A 26,110-nucleotide genomic window follows, 5' to 3' on the forward strand; every position below is an offset into this window, starting at 1 on the left:
ACATAATGGGGTGAAAAAAAAAACCTGAAAAGACAAAAACTGGTGAGATCTTTCTGAGCAATAAATACAAAATGTTATATTCAGGCAATGACAATCAAGGAAAAGGAGAAGCCATAGTATTCAACTTTAAATACGAGGCTAATTTTCTTGAATGGCAGACAATATTAAGTATTGTGATGTGGGCAAATATCAGAATGGGGAACTGGACAATGAGACTTATTTGTGCCTATGGTCCCACAGAAGGTTCTACTAAGGTAGAAGTGGAGGAATTTTTTTGAGGCTTTAGAGAAAGCAACTGACACAATGAAAAACAAAAAGTTGGTCCTTGTTGGGGATCTAAATAGCAGAGTAGGAAATGATTGTCAAACATACAAAAATATTTTGGGAAAATTTGGAGAAAAGAGCAAAGCTAATAATAATGGCAAATACTAGTTGGATATTTGCTCAGGACATGGACTGGTTATCACTAACACAATGTTCCAACATAAAAATATGCACGAATTCACATTGAGACAAGAGGCAAGGAATAAGAAAAGTCTCTTTGACTATGTTACTGTGGATAGTGATGTTTTCTAACTGGTGCAGGACACCAGAGTGTACAGAGAATTTGAAACTGGAAGTGACCACCATTTAGTCTTAACCAGGATAAAACTGAATTTCATATTGAAAGGAAAAACATATGTAAGAAAGCCTTAAAGCAAATAAAAGTTGAGCAGCTCTCAGATGTGAACTGTAGACTAAAATACACAAACAGTATTCAAGAAACTATGAAAGAGTTTGAGAACAGGAACCAAACTTTACAGATTCAATGGCAAACCCCTGAAGCAAACATTGATTGATTCAGCCAAAGAGGCATGTAGTAAGGTTGTCTGCAAGGATAGAAAAATCAGAATTCCATGGTGGATACAGGAAGTTAAAAAAAAAGCTGTGAAAGAAAAGAAGAAAGCGTATCAAAAGTTCCAGGCAAATAAGTCAGCTTGTGCTCTTAGGAAATACAGAGACAAATGTAAGAAAGCTAAACACTCTGAAACTGGCTAAACAAAAGTCATGGGAAGACTTTTAAATTGAATAACTGTTGTAATAGATATGGTATGAAGGTCAGCAATAACAAGAGAAAAAAATGAAAATAGGGAAAAGCATTGTGAAAGGAGAACCTACAGAACAAGTAAAACATTTCAGCTACTTAGGCACGAATTTTAGTGAAGATGGTAAATTAAATATGGAAATAGACAACAGGATCAACAAAGCTGGTATGGTAGGAAGTCAACTGAATAAATTTATATGGAATAAGAGAGAATTTAGTCAAAACACTAAATTAGCTGTATACAAGACGTGTTCAAACCAATTTTAACTTATGGATCCGAGAGCTGGATTAGAAGTAAAACACTTGACCAAAGACTAGAGACCACAGATATGAGAGTCAAGAGAAAAATTAGGGGCATGAACAGATGGCATCAACGGCAATATCACATTAAAAACAAATGTATTAGGAAAGAACTTGACATTATTACATCCAGGAATGTGTTAGCAGAGCTAATCTCAGGTAGTATGGTCACTTAAACAGATGGGAGAGGAAAGATTAGCAAAACAAGTGTTCTCTGACATGTTATTAGGAAAAAGATCCAGATATAGGTGGATTGATATGGTAAAAAGTACCTTAGAATATAGAAATATTAAAAAAAATAATAATAAAAATCAGCTAACGCCTTTTTATTCCCATAGACGGGGAGTAGGCGAGGCCATTTAACCCTATCTAACTTTTGGAGACTGAGTGGGCAGTTCAATCTCCACTGGTACCCAATCAGAGATAGATGGCCCAAGGCTATCACTAATTATACGGTACACAGTGAAGAGAGACGGCTCAAATGTGCCGCCATCTCGTGGTTCCTAACCCTAACACAATATATTTAATGTCTGAAATAATGTGGGTTCCACGGTCGATTTTCTTGAGTTTACGGGACGAAAACCCACTTGTCCGTGCCAGAGATCAACTAACTCAGGAACCGGTCGAAAAAAGGCTTAGAAAAATTTCCTCTAGTCACCAACTAGACTCGAAACTAAGTCTTCCTTCGTGCGGCCAAGTGCTGTGGTGTGTAAACGCCACATCCACTGAGCTATATAGAAATATAAGATTTGATAATGTTGGGGTCTTAACAGGTAACAGATTGATTTGGAGGAAAATTGTAGATAGGAAGTTAGTAATGATGTAAATTTTTCAAGTATTATCATATTCTGTATTTCCCTTGAGAGGGTACATATCAGGAATTTGATGATGATGAAGAAAACTGATACTAAATGCTTGCCCATTTTAGGAAGGCATCTCTAATGGATGCTTCCAGGGATCAGATCTGTTGTAGAATGATATTTGTGAAAGCCAGATTTTCTGGGGGGAAAAAAAAATTATTTTTCTCCAGAAACCATAAACAACAAGAGGTAACCAATTTTTCCAGAATCTTGGTAGCTGGTTAAAGTAATCAGATGATTGTTATTTCAGGATTTTGGATCTTCCCTAGAGGAAAGGCAATAATAATAGCCTTTTGCCAGAAATCTGGAAATATGCTCTCACAGAAAATTCTGTTGTAAAGGTGCAGCAGATGATCCATGGCTGATGGCAACAGATATTTCAACATTTCCTAGTGGATTTTATCTGGTTCAACAGGAATTGGGCAGCTTTTCAGGGTCACTTTCATTTCTTCTTTGTGAATGGCCTGTTGTGTTCTTCAGTGCCATTTGAAGAAAACAGAATTTGCTATTTTTCTGTTTTGCATTTTTTGACAAGGAATTCAGGAAGTGGGGAGGAAGATAAAAGATACTGCTGATGTTCTAAAAAACTCTCCCAAGTGTGTTGGATTTTATCCCAGACTTCTTTACTGTTAGTTGCTCTTGTTACAGAAGATGTGTATTGGATCCAGAATTCTTTATTGGCTCTGATGACAGATATGTCTTGTTTAAACATGAGAATGTTTGAAAGCAATGTACTTTGTTATTATGGAGTATATACAGAAGATAAACCATGGTGGGATGAAGATTGCACAGCAATCAGAGAAGATGAAAAGAAAGCATGGAGTATCTTCTGCATATACTCCATAATAACAAACCAAATTGCTTTCAAACATTCTCATGTTTAAGCAAGACACATCTGTCATCAGAGCCAATAAAGAATTCTCGATCCAATACACTAGAGAAACATTAAAATCAACTAAATGTTTTAAGAACTGCAGTTATTACAATTTGTGTAATATACTGTCAAATGGTTCACTGATAGGAGATAGATGACTGTTGCAGAACTCAATTCTGCTAAAGTAGAAGTGAGCCAGTCAACTTGCTCAATTTTCCACCATGATAACCATGATGTAGCCTTGTCTTACTGTTACCCAAAACAGTTTTATACTCTGTGTTTGTGAATTCACAAAATGATTTAAGTTCCTCAAATCATACACAATATATGTGGAAATGTAGGTAAATCTTGTTAATTATTAACTGAAGATCAATAGGTAAGCAATCTGAAGCAGTCTGCACAGCATTATGTATCACATATGTAGGGCAACCAATTCCAATTAAATTGTTCACAGTGTCTTCTTGCATTCTGAAGTACAGATTATTCTTTCCCTTTCTCTTCTTTCCACCAAAATTTGTATTTGTATTATCTGCTGATATAGCAATAACCTTTTTCAGGAGATCTAACTTCTGTAACACTTCCAACACATAAGAAAATAAAGTTCTGAAGTTTCACCACCTAAATTAACTAACTCCAACACCTTTTTCTTCTTCACACCTTTTTTTGGGTGATAGTATCTAATGACCAGAGGCAATAATTTCATTCAAAGTGGTTTGATGAATCGATTAGTACTGATATAAAACGAACTTCTTTTAGCTCTTCCTCAATCTGCTTTGTCACTAATGGCACAATAACATTGGTTATTATTGCCCTACACTTTGTTTGCAAACACCTGAATTTATTGTTTAAAATTTTTTTCATGATGGTTGTTGTGCAGTCCATGGAGTTAAAGCTGTGGTTATGCACTGCTGTGTGATACATGAAGGTTGCTTCCTGCGCTGCCAGTGATAACTCTTTTTCCCTTTCACTCTTGGTTTTCACAATTAAAAAAATTACTTATACTACAGTTGGAAGCCTTACTTCGAACAGCAGCTTTATGTTTTTTCATTTTCATGTGGTTGACTACGTCTGACCGACCACCATGCGAAATGCGAAATTTACAGTTACATAAAGTACATTCCACATTTTCATCTACACCTTTAATGAAAGGAAATTCTCTTCTAATATAATCATTAATACTGCACTTATGTTTCAGCATTATAGGGGTAGAAAACGATAAAAATTATAACATGCAAAATATCGATCAAGTAAGATACTATTATAACAGAAGCATGAGGAAAAAAGAACATCACCATTAGTTACTATTAGTTATTATTAGTTAGTTAAAACGGGACAAATGGGAACCCTACTCTTATTCCATATAAATTTATTTAGTTGGCTCCCCACCATACCAGCTTTGTTATTCTGTTGTTTATTTCCAAATTTAATTTGCCAAGTAAACTAAAAGTTGTGCATAAATAGTTGAAATATTTTACTTGTTCTATAGGTTCTCCATTGAAATTGCAACTGAAGTTTTCTATATTCTGTCTATTTTCATAATTTTATTTTTGTTGCTGATTTTCATGCCAAATTTGTCAGCTGTATTTCAATTTAGTTAGAGAATCCTGGAGACTTGCGATTTAGGAGTATATCATCATCTTCTTAAGTATTCTGCAATTGAGCAGGTTCTTCTTTTAGTAGCAAAAACTTTCCTTCCACTTTCTTCTATTCTGAGCCTTCTCTTTCAAGGTTTTGTATCTGTCTCCATTCAGCATGTCACCCAGCATCGTTTTTCTTGCTCTTCCTCTAGGTCTTTTTCCTTCAATCATCATCATCTACATAAAGTAAAAAAAAACAACTAAGCCTGATATCTCCAATTATATCAGGTTTAATGCCACTTTCTTTTATAATGTGATCCATACAGATAATGAATAAGAATGAATATAATGTACATCCTTGTTTTATCCCTGATTTGACATCAAACCATCTTCCTGTATTTCCTTCAGCTCTGACTGCAGACTTACAACTTAAATATAGACTATGTATTGCTTTGTATAATGTTTCATATATCTGTAGTGTTCTGAAAAGCTTTTTCTCTCATCAGAAATAATGAATATTTCATGCTTAACATGTCAAATGACATACAACAAAGTTATATTATTAATGTTAGAAGTGTTTAGTTTTTTTTATATTCTCTGGTGTACTAATCTCTATAAATAATGAAACTGTAGTTTCAGACCTAGAAAATTTTCCTTGTGACATGATTAATTCAAAATTAAGTTTTCCAAGCAAATGGTATGTCTTTTCTTCCAAGAGAACTCAGAAAAAAGTTGGCAACATCCAAAATCATGAAAACCATGAGTTATTAAATTTTGAAATTATGAAAACCACTGGTTATTAATTTTTTTTTCTTTTTTTTAAGTAAACCGAGGTTCTACCTCTAATGAAAGTAAAAGTACCAGTTGTTCAAGTATTTATGTATATATTTATGTATTCATTCATGTATTTAGCAAGTATTTATATTTGCTGAACAATAACATTTCCTGTTGTTGTTGTTTTTTTGTCTGTGCATGTATTCAATTTAGATAAAAAAACACAGATCTTTAGTGAAGAGGTATGAAGCCATTTTAGCTTCTCTGTCAACACCAGATTACTAAGCTCTTTGTAATATCTAGTGTTAAAAGTTTTCAGTGTCCATCAATGATCTCACTCAACAGTTTAGAACTTCAGAGGAGCACTCCACTGATAAAGAAATTTGCATAAAGGCATAGTCTGAACTATTAATAGAAAGCTGATTTCTGCAGTGTACCTGGAAGGACTACTGACAAAAACAGAGATGAGGTGTATCGAGAAGAGAGTATTGTCCAATATTTTCTAGGGGATTTGTTCCTTTTTACCAGAAGAAGAGAGTGATCCAAACTTCTAGAAAGATAAGCTCTGTCAATCTGGAAGATTCTGCGTCATCTTCAATGAAGAGATTTTATAAATATCTCTCACATAATAATAAAAAATTTTCATTCAAACCTAGGTCTTTTCTAATATAATCATTAATACTACACATGGTATTTCATACTTCTGACAGTATTGTGGAGGCAAAGTGGAAGTTATGAACACCAACATCATCAAGAAAGATAACCAAGGAATGTTTCTTGGATGTAAAATTAAAAGAGTATACTTTGGAGAGTAGAAGGGACAGCAAATGAATGACAGAATGGGGAAGAAAATTTTAAGACACAAAAAATCAAAAAGGAGGCAATCTCTGATAAAATGTCAGAACACACAAATCTGCAGATCATCATCTTCAGATAAATGAGATGTTCTAGTGGCTACTGGAAATATAAAGTTAGGCTCGAATGACTGTAAATAGTAGTATATATGTTGAGCATACATCAATTTATGATCATTTGTGATAAGACTATGCATATTGGTGAAGTAGTCACAACCTCAAAATTTCCAATGACTTCGCTACAAAAAGGCAGAGTTTCACTTATTGTGCACACTCAACTCACTTGAGTTTGCATATATGACAGTAAAGAAGTAGTCATAACCGAGCATTTCGGGGGGGGGGGGAATTTTGCTGCATATAAAACTTTTAAAAAAATAAATAAAAATAATTAAAATCGATTATTTAACAACCTTAAATTTCTTCTCAGAAGATTTATATTGATGATGCTTTGCTTATTAGCAGATGAAAGGTTCCTGTGTAATAGGTTACTAGTATATGCCATAAAATGCCTGTTTTCTGAACACTAAAAATACAAAGTTGAAATTCATATGAACCTTTGAAATACTCAAGCTTCATTTACAAAACAACTTTTTTTTTTACCAAGAAAAAAAATTGTTCATATGAAAATGAAGTGAATACTAGCTACAGAATGCAGAATAACAAACAACAGTGTAATGATTCTGGTATAACAATATTGTAAGTGTGAAAATAAAAATTTACTTATTTATTCAACTAGTTTCTTACAGATTCTGGTTTTATTTTGATTCATAACCACAGCTGTTTCAACAACCTAGTTCCAAATGGAAAGTGCTGTGAACATAACAAATAAATTTGTATCCCATGCAAATTATAAATAATTTGCTACTTCTTATCCAATGCAAATTATAACCAGAGAACTCAAAAAACAGACCTTACCTCCTAGTTTCAGGGTTGGACGAGTACCACTAGAAAGTAGAATATTCTGGGGCTTTAAGTCCATATGGGCTATGTTGTATGACCTCAAAATTTCCAATGCCTTTGCTACAAAAATGGAAGTCAAATTTCACTTATCATGAAAACTCAAGTAAGTTGCACTTCAGTTTAAAGTAGTAAGATTAAAGTTTAAAGTAGTAGTGCTAAATGTAAGGCAGTAAAGAACTAGTCACAACTGAGCATGTCAAGATGTGATGTAATAAATGTGTTCTTATCACCCACCTCCAGACACTTGCATGAAAGATTTGGAGAAACCTATGCTGTTGCGCTTGACATTTGATGAGACTGAAGTTTTGACAGTGGTTGGCATCAAGGACCTTTTAGCAAATTGGCATCTTCTAAACTTCTTTCCTCTTTTTGTAAGTGCATCATGGTTTTCTTCTTGAGTGCGGAAATGTGAATGGAGAACATCCTCCACCATTACAGATTTTCAGACCAATGCAGTGTTCCTCAGGGCTCTCTTATTTCACCTGCCCTTTTTGGCATATACATAAATGACCTTCATTTATTGACCTCAAACACCCCACTATGATGATAACACACAACTCATCCTACTCATACAACAAACACTGCAGTGTTCAAGCATCTTGAGCTTCAAGATCATCTACAATAAGTGTCCTAAACATTGACCTCCACTCATTCTTCAATGGGGCAATAATAACTTAGTCACCTTCAATATTTCCAAAAGAAATTTTGACCTTAGTTCTTTGCTCAAAATTTGATAATGCTGAACAGTCAAAACCAGGTCTTTCTTTTCAGACTCTTACTCCTAGCCTTTCTTGACAGTTTAAGTCAAGAAAACATCATTTCTATAATATCCTCAGCTTCCAAAAAAACTTGGTATCTTTTTAGCTAAGCATTACATTTGTCCAGCTAATTACTCTGTATAAATCCAAAATCCACCTAACCATGAATAGTGTTTTCACATTTGTGGAGTTGCACCTAAAATTCCACAAAATTCTTGATTGTCAGAAGCTGGCAGTTGAGTTGACTGATGTTCCATTTCTTCAAACTCTCTTCCGCCACTGTTTCACAGAAAGTTATTTTCTGCATTGTATCTCTTCTACTGATATTTCGATGAGTGCTGTTCAGCAGAACTGCATCCATCATGCCCCACCATTTTTGCAAAACCTACAACAGCTAACTAACATCCTTTTACAGCTGAAATTCTAGCTCCAAATCTGCTACTCCCATGAATTTTTCATTGTGTCTATTTTAGTTCTGTGGAAAGGCCTCCTTCATAAGTATTCATCAAAGGTTACAACCTCCAGTTATTAAAAAAGTCTATCAATAGATTGCTTTACTCCTGATCCCAACCCACACATGCAGCATATATTTGCTATAGGTCTTGTAGCATTTCATGCGTGGGAGTGATGTAAAAAAATAATAAATGAAAGTAAAAATAAAATAACTTTTAATTAATTTTATTTTTGAGAATTAGGAGCAGTGCAGTTTCATTTTACTGATGCATTAGCATCTCAGAAATAAAGCTACATTTAACTGTTAAAATATAACATGTGACAAATGATGAATCATAATGTAAAAACTGTGTATATAACTTTTTTATATTGTGTAAAGATAAAATGAGTATAATAATTCTGATCTAAAAATATTTTATAAATGATTATAAAAGCTATTTTGAAGAAATTTAAAAATATAAGGTATATATGATGATTCAGAATAAAATCATCCTGAGTGTGTAAGGCTAAAGTAGGTTACTAAAACTAGTAAAATAGTGGCTATGCTCATTAAAGAAATGACAGCAGCTTAAAATATAACTAGGGTACTTACACACAGGCATGTCATCACCCCTCAATAGGAAAAAATGCAAGAAAAATATGGCCTAACATGGAGCTGAGCAAGGTCAACTTCATGATATTAACAATATCAATGGAAATTACACAGAAAATTATTATAAAATATTTTATCTAGTTCCTCAACCATTCTAAATTACGAGTAGTCAGAGAATAGATATGTGTGTTAGCTTGAACATTATTATTATTATTGTAACGTGACACCTCCAAGGAGTCCAAAGACTCATCAAGGGAGGCACCTGCTCTACAGATATCCTTCTCCACCATTCAATCCACCAACTACAACGAACCGTAACTACCATCACTAACACCATCTATCACCCACCACCACCACTAGAATTTTCACAGACAATCACAAAAATCAATGCACATGGCAGGATTCGAACCTGCAGCCTTTTGGGTGGAGAGTGGATATGCTAACCACGTGGCCAACCATTATATAAGCAAATGTAATACTATTAGTCCAAAGGAAAAAGCAATGAAAACTAGTGTATTTAAGTGGTATGAAAGGCTTAAAGAGACACAGGAAGAAATGACAGAAAATGAAAGAACTGGGAGACCACAAACTCATCGAACATGTGAAAATGTGTAAAAATGCAGTAATAACTGTATATTTTAAGGTTAATGGCAAAAGAATTTATTTCAGAGAGGGAAAGAGCCAGGAAGATTATGATAGATGATTTAGGAATGAGAAAAATTTCTGCATGAAGATAATGAAGGAATTCCTTCATTGCTGAATTCAGCAATGAAATTCCTTTATTACAGAATTTCCTTCCTTCTTTAGGTGCTGATTTTCCATAATGAAAGAATTCCTTCATTTTGTATAAACTTTCAACATCCTTCATTATGGAAAATGATGCCTTTCTGATAATACACTTAAAATGTGTCATGGAATTGACTGGAAAGGCACCCAAATCCATACACTGTATCAAAACCTGGTATGAATGAAAATTTACAGAAACCTGTAAGATGATAATCCCTCAACACAATGTCAAGAATGATGGCTTAAAAGTCCCAAAGATCTGGAAGACACATCTGCAACCCACATGACTAAGAAAAATCTAAGAAAAAGAACAATTTTATAAGCATAAACAACCATATACTAGATACAGAAAACAGGAAGAACAGACACATGCAATGAAACAGTCTTCAGACAATAAACAGAACTGAAAAATATGGTCTCACTTATGTACATCTTTTTAGATGTACATAAGTTAATATGAGTTAATGGCTGAATAAAGCAGTTACGCTGTAGTTCACTGTGTTGTATCCCGATGTAGCTTGTGTACCTTTAAAATGCCAAAAAATGGTATTTTTGGTTTCATCCTTTATCCAAGTATAAGCACACAAAGTTTGCATATGAAGTAAATTCATGACTGGGCAACTTATATATCATGGCTAATGACATCAATTGCCTTAGTATCCTATAATGCAAAACACATATGCTTACGGACAAGTATAATGCTATGAATTACAGGAAGTCCACTACCCAGACTGGTTTCGACCTTTAGTGAGGTGCCAAAAATGCCAAAGAACAATTTTATAAGCATAAACAACCATATACTAGATACAGAAAACAGGAAGAACAGACACATGCAATGAAACAGTCTTCAGACAATAAACAGAACTGAAAAATATGGTCTCACTTATGTACATCTTTTTAGATGTACATAAGTTAATATGAGTTAATGGCTGAAAAAAGCAGTTACGCTGTAGTTCACTGTGTTGTATCCCGATGTAGCTTGTGTACCTTTAAAATGCCAAAAAATGGTATTTTTGGTTTCATCCTTTATCCAAGTATAAACACACAAAGTTTGCATATGAAGTAAATTCATGACTGGGCAACTTATATATCATGGCTAATGACATCAATTGCCTTAGTATCCTATAATGCAAAACACATATGCTTACGGACAAGTATAATGCTATGAATTACAGGAAGTCCACTACCCAGACTGGTTTCGACCTTAGTGAGGTGAAAAAGTAAAGAGGTGCTCATCATAGGCCTAGAGTAGTTAGTGTAGAAGTGCAAGAGTGCCTGATAGTATTAAAAGAAAGAAAAGACAGACAGACAGTATGAGAGATAGAAAAGGCCTCAGGTCTTTTATACCATCATATAGCCAAAGGCTATCAGTTTTCCTTTTTCACCAGTCTCATATACATGAACAACCAAAAAACCAATTAAAACGAAAGTGCAATGACTGATAACCAGGTGGTTAGCCAGATCTGAGTTAACTGCCTTGAGTTGACTTTCTCTGCCCCTGGGAGCAATCCCAGGGGCAGAGAAATTCATCTATGTAATTGACTATAAGGCCACAATGAACTAAGAGGATGGAACCATTTAAAGAATCTCTCATGGTAAAAAGAGACAGAATTTTATCTGCCCCCTGGTGAATATTGCATAAATGTGGGTGGTCTACACCACCTAGCCAAAAATTTGATATCTTCTAGAATGCTTCTTTCTAATTACAAAAATCGTCTGACTGAACCATAAAATTTCTACAATACAATATTATAAAGCATTTGTATGTCATACTGCAGGTGTTCAAATCCATGTTTCTTTCTAACCTTCCATAAAATGTATTTGAATTCATTAATTATAAAAATTAAAATTCTCTTCCCATTGACGACAGGTTGTGGGTAATGCAAAAAAATAACCTATTCTGTTGTAAGTAACAGAATGCTCAACACATTACATAATCAGTTCCAAATACACAGGGCAAGAGGGCAGCTGTAGAATGCATGTTCTACTGTTTCCAATCAGTAACAGATGTCACAGATTGGATCTCCAATGTTACAATACCTCCATTTGATGGTACTGACTGAAAGGCAACCATATGCAATTCTCCAAGAGTAAGATCCATCCTGTCAGAGTATCCTTGGAACTTTAATAAGTTATGAAACAAAGCGTTGTTGTCAGCATCCCAACTGCAGATGTTTGTGGTGAAAGAAATTACATGATTTCTTTATACCAAATTTTACTTTTTTTTTTTTTAATGGAAAGAATGTCAATGCCAGAATGTTGTAGCAGTCTTGGAGTTAAGCACAGAATGTTTGTCGTATTCAGGAACAATCTCAGCTTTTGAACCTTTATAATCGTTTACTCCAAACAGGGGAAGATGAAAACCCTGGCAGTACAGAAGAAGGTCGGTACATGTGTGATTGGTCTGCAATATTTTATGGAATTTTGAAGCTGTATTGCTTAAATAGCAGAATTTTAAGACTGGAAGCCCAAATCCTCTACACTTCTTTGATAGTTGAAGAAATTCCTTTTTAATTTCTTGGTATTGGCTGGATCAAAAGAATTGCACCGGTTTACTATATAATTGCTTTTCTTCAGCTTCTGTGATTTCTGTAATATTTATTATGTACAACTGAGCAGGAAAGATTATGGTTTTGAGTACTATGGCTTTAGAAGAAAAGGAAAGTGGCCCTGTTTTCCAGTCTTCTAAGTTTCAATGTTCTTGTATATAAGTTCTTGAACTGGTAATAATGGGTAAGTGGAGAAGGGAATTCCAAGTATAATGAGGGGTTCTCTATCTCTCTCTCTCTCTCTCAGGGGTAAGTTCAAAGGAATGCCTCGAAGATCCCACTTTCCAAGAACTTTTAATTTTGTCTTGTCTGCATTAGCAGCTAATGCACTGATCTTGATGAATTTTCCCAAAATACTAAAAAAGATGTATATGTAATCATTATCCTTCAAAGTACCCACTACATCATCGGCATATGCTAATACTTTCCTTCATAGTTGAAGGAACTGTTATTCCTTGCACAGTCTGTGTATTGTCGACTTCCTGTAAGATAGGTTCAAGAACCAATGCAAAGAGTAATGGACTAAGAGGAAAACCTTGCTTGACTCCTTTTTGGATTTTGACTGGGTCTGACAGGAACCCATTAACTACAAGGCGGGTAGCTGAATTGGCATAGGCTTCTCTGATAACAGATAGCAGCTTTTTACCCACAACAATTTGCTGAAGGATGTGGAACATAAAGTGATGCCAGACATTATCAAATGTTTGAGTAAGGTCTACTGACAGCACTGCCATTGGCTGCTTTTTTCATATTAACTAAGCAGAGTACATCACATAGCAGAAACAGATTAAATTCTACTGCTCAGCCTAGAACTCCATACACCTATGTGCTTTTAATTATGTATCTCATTCCAACTTTGAGCCTGTTATTGATAATGCAGAAAAATATCTTATAGTCAGTATTAGATAGAGAAATAGGTCTCCAGCTGTTGATTATGGTATGATCTCTATTAGGTTTTGGAATGAGGCTTGCAAAAAATTCACTTGGTATGTGTCCTGACAAGAGAAAGAAATTAAACAGTATAACTAGAATGGGAAGAATAAAATCTCAGGCCTTGCAGTAAAGTTCTATCCTTAGACCATCAGGTCCTGGGGATTTTCTTCTCTGGCATTCTTTATAGGCTGTGGTAACTTCAGATGCTATAATGGGTCTGTCAAGCCTGTCTTGGATATGAAGATGAAAGCCATCAATGTTCCAAGAGTTATAATTTTCCACAGTACTATTGTGGAAGTTTTTGAAAGGAGTCAAGGATGTCTTGAGTGGTGGAAGTCTTCGCCATCAACACAAATTTGAGTGATAGACCTTTCTTTGCAGAATTTAGTGATATTGAAGAATGCAGCTGAAGATACTGAAGAATACAGCAGCACTTAGCTATCTGCTAAATGCTCTGTATTCTTATTTAAATTTTTTTTTTCTTCTACTTGTTTCTACCTTTCCATTTATATCTCTATGTTAATGATGTTGTTACATTCTGCACCATTGCATTGGTCTTTCAACTTTTTTTTTCTTTTGAGGAAAGCCTGTTCCTTTCCCCATTCCATCATATTCTGTTTTACTGCTTACTTGAATTTTAATCGCATATCCCAATTCCAGATAACATTATTCCAATTTGAACAGAGGGTCTGGAATTTGGTTGAAAAGATTAACAGAAAATTTGGTGGAAATCTCCATGGTCCAGAACTGATCTCTACTTATTCCATGCAGTGGGATCTAAGTAGAACTGGATTACGATCTGATATGTTGATTTCAAGATGCTTTATCTAAATTATCCTATTTATAAGGGGAGAAGAGATATAAATCACAAAAACTTTTTGTGATTTTACCAAGTGTACTTTGTTTAAAAATGCCATCTTTACTAGACTGAATTGGAAGATCCAGGAACTCTTCTTTATGCCTCTCTGACATATTCCACTCTTTCAGCGAAAGTTCTGAAAGGACAGCTGTTAATGGAGCGTTCAGAACTTTTGTATTTCTAACAGGGTTTGAGACAATGATTAGCGATATGTTCGATCTCCATGCAGTTGAAACATTTAGATTTGGGACGATGCCACCCAAGTGATCGTATGAACCACAACACAAGCACTGCCTCTGCATCCTGGATAGTTTACCATAAGTTGGGTTGTACTGAAGTTGACAAAATTTTGTATGGTGTCTTTACCAGAAAACCAGTTTGGATCTTCACCTGATAAACCCTTTCGTATATTACCTATTTTATTCCATTTTATTTCGTATATTACCATGGAATTCTTTGGAAATCAAGAGATTTCCAAAGAATTTCATTGGAAATCTCTTTATTTTTACTGTTTTAACCTGGCTCATCCCCCATTAGAGGAATTACTGTGCTACCTTTGAAAGTAAAACCTTATAATAGTTTTATCCCTTGTTTACACATCTTTAACTTTAAATGCATGGCTTATGTGTAACACAGTATTTTCAATGGTATTAATGACAACATAGAATGATAAGAAAATAATACTTATTAACTTATTTGCTGGTATCCAGCATCTACAGAGCAAAAAATAGTTTGTCCCAGTAAGTGAAACAACAACAATAAGTCAAAGAGATTATTTTTGGAATCAACAGAAGCTTTAAAACAAACTCCAAAAAGTATGGCTGTATAAATTTACCAAAAATCTGGGAGACAGTCATTTTAAGATCTAATTAATAACTGTTTTCTCTCTTTTTCCAACATAGATGGCACCTAATAAGAACTTTAGTTCCTTGTGTTATCCGTTATAATTTATTTAAACTAGTCCCACTGTTATACCAAATTGTTGTTGTTTCACATACTGTGACAAACTGTTTTTGTGCTCTGATGATGCTGGATAATAACACCAGCGAAATATCAGCATATAAGTTAATAAATATTATTTTCTTATCATTGGGTGTTGTCATCAATACCGTTGAAAATAAATAACTTTAACTACAATTAAATATTTCCCTCTGTCATACAGCATGAAAGAATAAATCTTACTAGCACCAATTATCTCTTTTAAAACCTTAGTCACCCATCTTGCTTCTTCACATCCTGGAATTTCAATTCCTAGAGTTTGCGCCCTTGGAGGAATTGGTACCATTACCTCAGGTGGAGGAAAAAGACTAAAACCTCTGCATTTGATTGTAAGAGGGGGAAAAAAACCTTTCGGTTATAAGAGTGAGAATTAAATAATACCGTGATACAGAAATAATTCTACACCACCAGCAAATGCTCCATTTGAGCTACTATAAAATGGCAGCCATGATACCATCAAAAGTAATCCTGTAATGTAGATATTAACTGCACTAATCTTCATATTTACTTTTAAAAAAGCCAGTGCTAGTGGGCTGAAACCACCACTAGTCAGTAAAATAAAACCAAAGTGAAAAACAAATGAAAGAAAACCAAAGTACTTATCTTGCCGAAATCCGAGACATCATCAGTGGGAGCCAAAGTGGGAGGCAGACCAAGAAGTGATACCAAGGTTGAAGTAATGCAGAAGTCATATTTCCATATACAGGTAGTCAAAATGTGTCACACCCTATTACTAAAATACTCTGGATAAGAGATAGATGTTGAAAGTTTTTTGCACTTGGTTATACTATAAATTAAAGATGCCAAGAAATTATATTCTTGGATTCATTCTGATAATGACCTTAGTACAGAAGCTAAAAGATCAAGTGTTATTTTATTCTAATTACAGTGCTCTAACAATGTAGTAACTTATTGTGCACCTGATTTTATTAAACTACTTTCAGTATCTCCTTAACTGTAACTACTGTATTACGCTCAAGTATATTTGCTCTTATATAATGTCCCATTTACACCATATAAATGAAACATTATGAACAGTTTTTGTCTCGACACCTATCATTGACATTTGCATATATACAAAATTTAAATACAGTTATCTCTTATATACTCATCATTTCTCAACTAGCTGCCATCATCATAATTCCTGATATTTACCCTAAATGGGTGTACAGATTATGATAGTATTACATGAAAAAGTGACATCATTACTAACTTCGAAATGACAATATTCCTCCAAATTAATCTGTCAAGACTCCAATATTATCTTATATTTTTTGTCTTATAAGGCACTTTTTGCTGTATCAACCCACCGAGATCTTGTTCTGCCTTTGGTTCTTTTCCCTGCAAAGCTGGTAAATAACACTTATTTTGCTAATCTTTACTCTCCCATTCTGTTTGAAGTGACCATACCACCTCAAATTAGTTCTGCTAATACATTCCTGAATGCTAATAATGTTAAGTTCCTTCCTAATAGCCTTATTTATGATAGATACTGCACAAATATTATAGTTCTTGACATCATGTTTAGGGCCTCCCTCAATGAGTCTAAGGGCTCCTTGGAGTTGCCAGTAATAATAATAATAATAATAATTACCAGCTGAGTCTTGCTCATTCTTTTGGATTAGACAATGGTTATATTGTCTAATCCAAAGGTCAGTTCTCCGTATTCTTAAGAGGATATGTAGAGGTCTCCCATTTATCTAGATTTGAGCCATTAATCCCCTGGTTTGGAGTAATACACTGGTATATTGACATGTACACATAGACACAATGTAACAAGAAAGGATGATTAAATAAGGAGAAGGAAAGCATAATCTAACGGAAGCTACCAAATGGACATGGTTGAATGTCTTGAGCACTAGGCTGAAGTAGAGATGAGTATTTCCCAAATGTGTAGTAGTTTCATGTAACAAATTTTATGAGGCTGAAGTACTTCTCAGAGCAGGCTATCCTACAAATGTGCTCATAATACGAGTTTATAAATGCACCCTGCCAGTCTAAGGATTAGAGGTCTTCCATTGGAGTATATTCCATGTGGAACACCAATTTTCCACATGGAATATAAAGAGATCATACTTCAAGATTTCTGCCATATTTTTTAATTCTCCACACATACTGAATTTTTGTTGATTTAGTGATCTAATCCGGAGGGAAGAGGTTAATAATCTATTGATCAAACAAGGATTGAATAAGAAGGTGTTATAAATGCAATTTTTAGCTCATTAGCAAGGGCATTATTACCACAGCAAATGATTTTTGCCTTCAGTAATTTTTAATATGTCATACTGTTATTTTTATTTGGCAAGGAAAAATTTCAAACTAGAGTTCATGGTGAACAAAACAGTAGCAAATAAGGTTTCAATGTTTATTTCTTTCCCCCGTCCCAAATAAATAAACTCAAAACCCCTCAAAACTAACCATAATGTCAATACTATTGAGTATAAGAATTTCTATATAGTATTTAAAGTGTGCAGAGATTTTTTGATGTGTGTGTGACAGGGAAATAATGAGATATTATTGTTACTAAAAAAGCAGTATAAATATTTAGTCCAAGTACGTGTGGGAAATCAACACCATTCAGTAATATGGACTACAGTGGCCATTTAAATATTTGTGGATTTTATCCATATAAATAATCCATGGGGTGCTTAGGGATCAAAGCTGTATAACTGAGAGGAGACCTCCACATAGCCTTTAAATGAATGCAGAGAACTGACCAGGGCTTCTGACCTAATGTCCAATCCTCACCTTCTCGTGGTGCACCCTGTTGGAGTATCTACCTGGATACTGTACGAACGAGGATGGGCTGGCAATTTGGGATTTAGCCGTACAAATTGTATTCTTCTTGGCTTAAACCAATATAGAAAATGATGGCACAACATGACAAAATTTCATGCCGGCTGGGGCATCGCCCAATTAAACAAGGCCCCCCGTTGTTTTCGCAAGGGAACAGGGCGAACAGCGAAAAGTCAGCTACTGGAACAAATCTGAAAGCACACTCCAACTCAACATCAAGAGAGTTAAAGATCGGTACTATCAACATAAGAAGCCTGAATGTCAAAGAAATGGAGCTAGCTGAAGAATTAGATAAGTACCAGATCAACATAATAGGGGTGACTGAAACAAAAAAGACCAAAACTGGTGAGATCTTTCTGAGCAATAAATACAAAATGTTATATTCAGGCAATGACAATCAAGGAAAAGGAGTAGCCATAGCATTCAACACAAAATACGAGGCTAATCTTCTTGAATGGCAGTCAGTCTCAAGTAGAGTAATGTGGGCAAATATCAGAATGGGGAACTGGACAATGAGACTTATTTGTGCCTATGGTCCCACAGACGGTTCTACTAAGGTAGAAGTGGAGGAATTTTTTGACGCTTTAGAAAAAGCAACTGACACAATGAAAAAGGAAAAGTTGGTCCTTGTTGGAGATCTAAATAGCAGAGTAGGAAATGATTGTGAGACATACAAAAATATTTTGGGAAAATTTGGAGAAAAGAGCAAAGCTAATAATAATGGCAAATACCTGTTGGATTTCTGCTCAGGACATGGACTGGTTATTACTAACACCATGTTCCAACATAAAAATGTGCACAAATTCACATGGAGAGAAGAGGCAAGGAATAAGAAAAGTCTCATTGATTATGTTATTGTTGATAGTGATGTTTTCTCCCTAGTGGAGGACAGCAGAGTGTACAGAGGATTTGAAATTGGAAGCGATCACTATTTAGTCTTGAGCAGGATAAAATTGAATTTCATATTGAAAACAATAACATGTAAGAAAGTTTTAAAGCGAATAAAAGTTGAGCAGCTCTCAGGTGTGAACTGTAGACTAATCTTCGAGGTTAATCTTCTTGAATGGCAGTGAGTACACAAAGATTATTGAAGACAAAACGAAAGAATTTGAGAACAGGAACCAAACCTTGGAGATTCAGTGGCAAGCCTTGAAGAAAACCCTGATTGATTCAGCCAGAGAGGCATGTAGTGAGGTTTTCTCAAGGATAGAAAAATCAGAACTCCATGGTAGACATAAGAAGTTAAAGAGATAGTCAAGGAAAAGAAGAAAGCATATCAAAAGTTCCTGGCAAATAAGTCAGCTTTTGCTCTTTGAGAATACGGAGACAAATGTAAGAAAGTGAAACACTGTGTAAAACTAGCTAAACAAAAGTCATGGGGGGACTTTGGCAAGAACATGGAGGTTGTTGAAGAAGCTTAGAAATGGAGGAAAGAGTGTTGTAAAATAAATTAGAGATGATAAAGGTGACATGAAAAACAGGAGAAAAAGATATCCTTGAAGTATGGAGTAATTACTTTGAAAAACTGCTAAAAGAAACAAGCAGTGATAATAGCACAGTGGTAAAAAACACTGACCATGCATGCAGTCAGGTATACATATCCATACTTGAAGTAGAAAATGCCATCAAAGGTTTGAAATGTGGAAAGGCAGCAGGAGTAGATGATATTCGACCAGAAATGCTGAGGTATGGTGGCATAAAAGTCTTACAGTGGCTACACTGCATAGTTCAGAATGCCTGGACAGAGGGACGAATTCCCAATGATTGGAGTAGAGCTCTAATAGTACCCATATATAAAAAGGGAAATAAAACTGAAAGTGAGAATTACAGAGGTATTTTCCTACTGAGCGTTCCTGGCAAGATCTATGCAAGTGTACTTGAGAAACGGTTGAGAAGAATTGTGGAAGAAAAGCTTGGTGAAGAACAAGCTGGATTCGGGCCAAATAGAGGCTGTCAGGATCAGATCTTCACTTTGCGACAAATAGGCGAGAAAGCATGGGAATATAACAAAGATCTGTATTTAAGTTTTGTCGATTTGGAAATGACATATGACAAGGTGCCAAGAGAGAAGCTATTCAATATGCTGCAGTTATATGGTGTCAATGGGACATTATATCAAGCAATACTTAGTCTTTATTTGAATTGTAAGTCAGCAGTTAGAATTGAAGGAAGTACATGAAGATGGTTTAATGTTAAATCTGGTGTGAGACAAGGATGTACATTATTCCCTCTGTTATTCATTATCTATATGGATCACATTATGAAGGAAAGTGGTATTAAACATGATATGAGAATTGGAGGTGTTAATCTCAGCTCTTTGCTTTATGCAGATGATGTTATACTTCTAAATAAATCTGCTACAAGTTTGCAAGATTCCCTGACTAAATTGAATAACTGTTGTAATAGATATGGTATGAAGGTCAGCATTAAAAAGACAAAGACAATGAAAATAGGTAGAATTATTGAAAATGTCAACTGCGTTGTGAACGGGGAGCCTGTGGAACAAGTAAAACGTTTCAACTACTTGGGCTGATTTTTAATGAAGATGGTAAATTAAATATAGAAATAGACAACAGAATCAACAAAGCTGGTATAGTAGGCAGTGAATTGAATAAATTCATATGGAATAAGAGAGAAATTAGTCGGAACACTAAATTAGCTGTATACAAGACAGTGTTCAAACCAGTTTTAACTTATAGATCTGAGAGCTGGGTCAGAAGTAAAACACTTGACCAAAGACTAGAGACCACAGATATGAGAGTCCTGAGAAAGATTAAAGGCATGAACAGATGGCATCAATGGCAATATCATATTAAAAACGAGGATATTAGGAAAGAACTTGACGTTGTCAACATCCAGGAATGCGTTATCAGAGCTAATGTTAGGTGGTATGGTCACTTAATCAGAATGGAAGAGGAAAGATTAGTAAAACAAGTGTTCTCTGCCAGGTTGGCAGGAAAATGACCCAGAGGAAGACCAAGATATAGGTGGATTGATACGGTACAAAGTGCCTTAGACGATAGAAATATAAAATCTGATAATGTTGGAGTCTTGACAAGTAACAGACTGATTTGGAGGAAAACTGTAGATAAGAAGTTAGTAATGATGTAAATTTTTCATGTAGTACTATCATATCCTGTAAACCCCTTGAGGGTACATATCAGGAATTTGATGATGATAATCCATATATCTAGTTGGGCGTAAGATCTACAATTGTAATTTATACATTGCATACACAAGAAATATTTAGTTGGCTACATAACAAATGTTCTTTGATTACATCCATCATATGATAAATGTTTATCTGCCATGTAACAGTAAGATCATAAAACAACTGGAACCTTATGTCCTTACCTGGAGGAACTCTTCCAGGGTTTTTTTTTTTTTCAGCCAGATTCCCTATAATGATATAGGGAATGTTCTAATGGGTGTGGGAGGGGAGATATCCAGTTGTTTTCTGATGATGCAAAACTGGGGAGAGCAACAGTTGATAAAGGTAATGTAGATATCCTAAAAGATGATTTAAATAAATTGACATGTGCAAAGGACAATGGTGGTCAATTTAATGTTGCAATATGAAAAGATTACATATCCTATATCATATATAATCCTGGATTGTAGGAAATTGATGAAGCTAGGAATATGGGGATGGTAGACAGAGATTTGAATTTCAGAGGGTGTACTGCAAAAGTTGGCAAAATAGCTCAAAGGATTACTTGGATACTGAAGAACACATTGATAAGTAAAGAGAGAGAGGGGAAGGAAGGTTATTATTCCTCTTTACAGGTATCATTTGGACACATCTTGACACTGCACACAGATTTGGTCACTTGAGTTTCTTGGGGATCAGGATGTGGTGGAGTAGAATCCAAGATGAGTGACCAAGCTGGAGAAATATCTGTGGAATGGTCCCTATGAGGATAGATTGAAGGGTTGGGGGAAAGGGAACTGCAGTTTAGTTGCCAGGTAGAAGAGAAGGGACATGACAAAAACTCATAAGTTATTAAAGGGATTCTATAAAATTTGCACAAAAGAAATATTTCAATATATGCAATTAGGAAGAGAACAAGGGATCATCTCTGAAAGTTGTGTAAGAATGTGGTTAGTAAGGGTATGCAGACTAAAAAATTATTTGCTTGAAAGATGATGAATGAGTGAAATAGACTGTCAGAAGCAGTTGAGAGTGCTCCAACAAAAAATGAGTTTAAGGAATGGTAGGATAGGTATTGTGTGAATAATGGTCTCCCCTGATGAGTCAACTCCATGGAGATACCCATAATAATAATAATATGGGTTATTTTAATTATAATAATACAGACTGGAATGAAGAGAGTATCTGGGGGGAAAGATAATGAATTTCTTTAGTTTTTGAGAGACAATTACCTTAGGCAGTATGTAATAGAGGTGCAAATGGATCAAGGGTCTTGGATCTGATTATCTCATTAGAAAATGTTATTGTAAATCACGTATTGAATCTCCCTCCAGTCAGTGAGAGTGAGCACAGCGTTATTACTTCGGTGATGGCTAGTCATATGAGGACTTCTGTGAGAAAGAAATATACAAGGTTATCAAAATTAAAGTATCCCTGTTCAAGGCCTTGTGGAGCCCAACACAGTGATCCAAATGCTGCAAAACTTTGCAGGAATACATTGTGCATCATGCAGAAGTGATATCCATGAAAAAAAAAAAAAAAAAATTAGTTCTACAATTCATCACCACGGAGTGCTGTATGATGTACCAAATGTACATGTAGTAATTTTTCTGTGTGTATAAGGAGAAAAGACATAAGCATAAATAACATTTTTATTCACTTCCATTATGCATTCATAAGCTGTACTGTTCAATGTGCTGCCCTGCCTGGTATGCCACAAACTACATTCTTTGCATAATGTGTTCAATAGCAGAATGCAACTGATCAGGACTGATGTTGCACACATGCTGCATTATGCTACCTTTCAGCACTGGCAAGTTATCAGGATGATCCCGATAAACCCCTATCTTTGAGAATCCCCAGAGCCAGAAGTCGCAGAGGGAGTAAGATCTGGTGAGGCAGCAAACAATGAGAAATGCATGGATGATCACTCTGGCTTCTGTGAACCTCCTGTTCAGATCGACTGATGTGTGGAGGGACCCCATCCTGCATGAAAATGACTGAATCAATGCAAAAGTGGTGCTATAGCTACAGCATAACAAAACTGTTTATCATATCGTGGTACCTCTCGGCACAGTAACCGAGCAGATCACAAGACCTAAATGGCAAATATCCTCAAAGAAGAAGAATCGTCTAATGATAAACAAAGCCAAAAACCCACACCAGACAGTAACATTGAGTGAATACGATGGAATTTGTTGGCAAGTTTTGAGTAGCCCATACCCAGCAATTGTGGGTTCACAGCTCCATTCAGGTATTCAGGTGAAAGTGAGCCTCATCTCCAGACAAAATCATTCATAGCCATGCAGTGTCCAACTCCACTCAAGCAAGGAATATTAAAGCAATTCCTGTCTTAGGGTTATCTTGAATGAGCAGAAATGCAAAATCTTCCATAGAATTTTCCAGACAGTTGTGTAAGGCACATCCATGTGTCTTGCACGTCCACTGAAAAAATTAACACTGTGTTATTCATGGTCTGCTTGAATGCTTGACATTGGGGCAAGGTAATCATAGGTTGCATGTGATATGCAAACTCCATGCATTGGTGGCAAACTTTGGAACTTTTTTCCCTCAGATTTTGTTTCAACATAATGCACGATGTATTCCTGCAAGGTTCCAGCATTTGGATTACTGGATAGCACCATCCAAGGCCTTAAACAGGGATACTTTAATTTTGATCATCCTGTATGTGGAACTATAAGGCTGGTGATTATGACAAGCTCAGGAGACAACTTGCAGCTATATCATGGAATGAAGAACTGTAAGTAAAGAAGATCAATGCCGCTCGAAACCATTTTGAGAACTGTTTGGCAGAGACAATGTCTGAATGCATTCCAAAAGTCGAGAAGTCAAATAAGGCAAGTGTGAAACATGCAATTTAGAAGAAGGCATTACTGGTGGTAATAATCAATTGCAATAATCCTCAAAGTGGTATGAGCAGTTAGCTAATGAGGCCAAAAGGAATCCTAGTGAGTTTTTTTAGATATGTGGCCAATAGAAGAAAGAATGATAATGGAAAAATGATATGGGTTGGAGAGAATGGTAGAATGATGACCATTGAAGAGAATATACTAGAGATGTTAAATGAGGAATTTATAAAAGTATTTCATCGTCATGAAAGTAACATCATTCAGAACTTGAGAGCAATGGGAAGGGAGGAGAAGTCACTAATGATCAGTGAACAAGAAGTATATGATGAATTCAGTAAACTTGATGTCAATAACGCCATAAAGTCTGATGGTATATCACCGTGTGTCTTGTGTTCCAGGGAGTTCATAACAGTTTCAACTTACCTCTTTAACATGAATCTTAGATTTGCCTAAGTTCCAAAGGAATGAAAAGAGCAAAACTGTTCCACTTCATAAAAGAGGTGATAAGACTAAGGCTTCAATTTTCAGGCAAATCTGTTTGTCTGCAGTTGTTGTAAAAATGTCAACATGCCATGTTCAGCCGAACTAACAGACTTCCAAGATGGAATGGTCTATCTGTCCATAACGTTGCTACCTGTTTCAGCATACCAAAATCCACTATGTCAGTGTTTCTCAACCTGTGGTCAGTGGACCACAGGTGGTCTGCAGCCAGACTTTAATTAAATAAATACATATTTTTTAATTATCTAAACAAATTAAAATTGAATAAGTAAAAATTATTGAAATCAAATGGAGACTTAAAAAAACAACAAATATCGTCAGAATGTTCAAAGGCGGAAGCAATAAAAGTATATTGTTGTTCACTTCACCCTTTTTATTATTCGTCATTCTGCCACTAAATTTGTAGCAGCAGAATGACAATAATAAAAGAGGGGTGAAGTGAAAAATAATATAGTTTTATTGCTTCTGCCTTCCCTTGCTGTTTTGTCAGATTTGAAGTGAACATGTGTTATCCACATTTCAACCAATAGCTTGTTGTTTATTGATTTTTATTACTGAAGGTTTCCCTCCTTCAACCAAGGCTCAGTATATCTTGAGAAGTGCTAAGTGATACTTGGACAAAGTGTGTCCTTAGTTAACCCCCAGTATTATATATTTATATATTTTTCGGAAACGTTTTTTAATAATGGAAAAGTGGCTTAAAACTAGGACTTTGAAAAGAAGGGCAAATGAAACAGGTGATGCTAACCCTAATTGTGATACAAGTGCTGTAACGGCGAGTAAATCTGATACTATTAAAGAAGAAGAAACAAGTAGTTGAAAGAAAAAATACATTAGGAAATATAACAGTTCATATTTGGAATTCGGGTTTACTTGGTGTGGAGATGAAAGTGAACAAAAACCTCAATGTGTTATGAAGTGTTGTCGAATGAGTGCATGAAACCTGCAAAAGTCTGACAACATTCAGAAACTAAACATTGTGATGTGAGAAATAAGCCAATTGAATTTTTTCAGCAACGCTTAGGACATTAAATCATGGGAAAGATATAGTTTCGGCCATGGGTTCCGTTAATAGCAAGGCACTGGAAGCATCCTATCTCTTAAGTTAGCGCATAGCAAAAACAGGGAAACCTCGTTCTATTGGGGAAAATTTGCTACTTCCAGCTATAAAAGATGTGGTAAAAACGATGGTCGGCAACAAGTTACTAAAAGATGTTGATTTGATTCCTCTTTCAAATAACACTGTCGGTCACAGAATTAATGATATGGCAGGTGACGTAGAATCTCAGTTAATCGAAAGAGTTAAGAAGAACCCTTATTATGCATTACAAATGGACGAGACTACTGATGTTACAAGTGATGCGCAGTTAATATGCTACATAAGATATGCACATGATAACAACATTCATGATGATAATCTGTTTTGTAGAATTTTGCCAGAAATATTTCACACTCTTAATAATTACATAATAAACTAAGGGATCCAGTGGGAAAAATGTATAGGCTTCTGTTTGGATGGAGCTCGTGTCCTTACAGGCAGGCATAGCAAATTGTTTCTATGGTCAAGGAAGTAGCTCCAG

General features: G+C 35.3%; 1 protein-coding gene across 4 annotated transcripts in view; it reads right to left on the minus strand.

The window, feature by feature from the left end:
- The window catches only part of LOC150108560 (serine/threonine-protein kinase ULK3-like), a 268,335-nt gene that overhangs the window by 171,186 nt on the left and 71,039 nt on the right, over positions 1-26,110 (minus strand). For all 4 annotated transcript variants that reach the window (XM_090415993.1, XM_090415992.1, XM_090415994.1 and 1 more), the window contains one exon: positions 7,239-7,343. In XM_090415993.1, coding sequence (XP_090272119.1) covers positions 7,239-7,343 — 105 coding nt within the window. The remainder of the gene's footprint in view (positions 1-7,238; positions 7,344-26,110) is intronic.

This window comes from Typopeltis vanoorti, chromosome 3 (genome assembly GCF_054136105.1).
Source record: "Typopeltis vanoorti isolate ZY-2024b chromosome 3, IOZ_Tvanoo_1.0, whole genome shotgun sequence".
In the NCBI taxonomy this organism is placed as follows: Eukaryota; Metazoa; Arthropoda; class Arachnida; order Uropygi; family Thelyphonidae; genus Typopeltis; species Typopeltis vanoorti.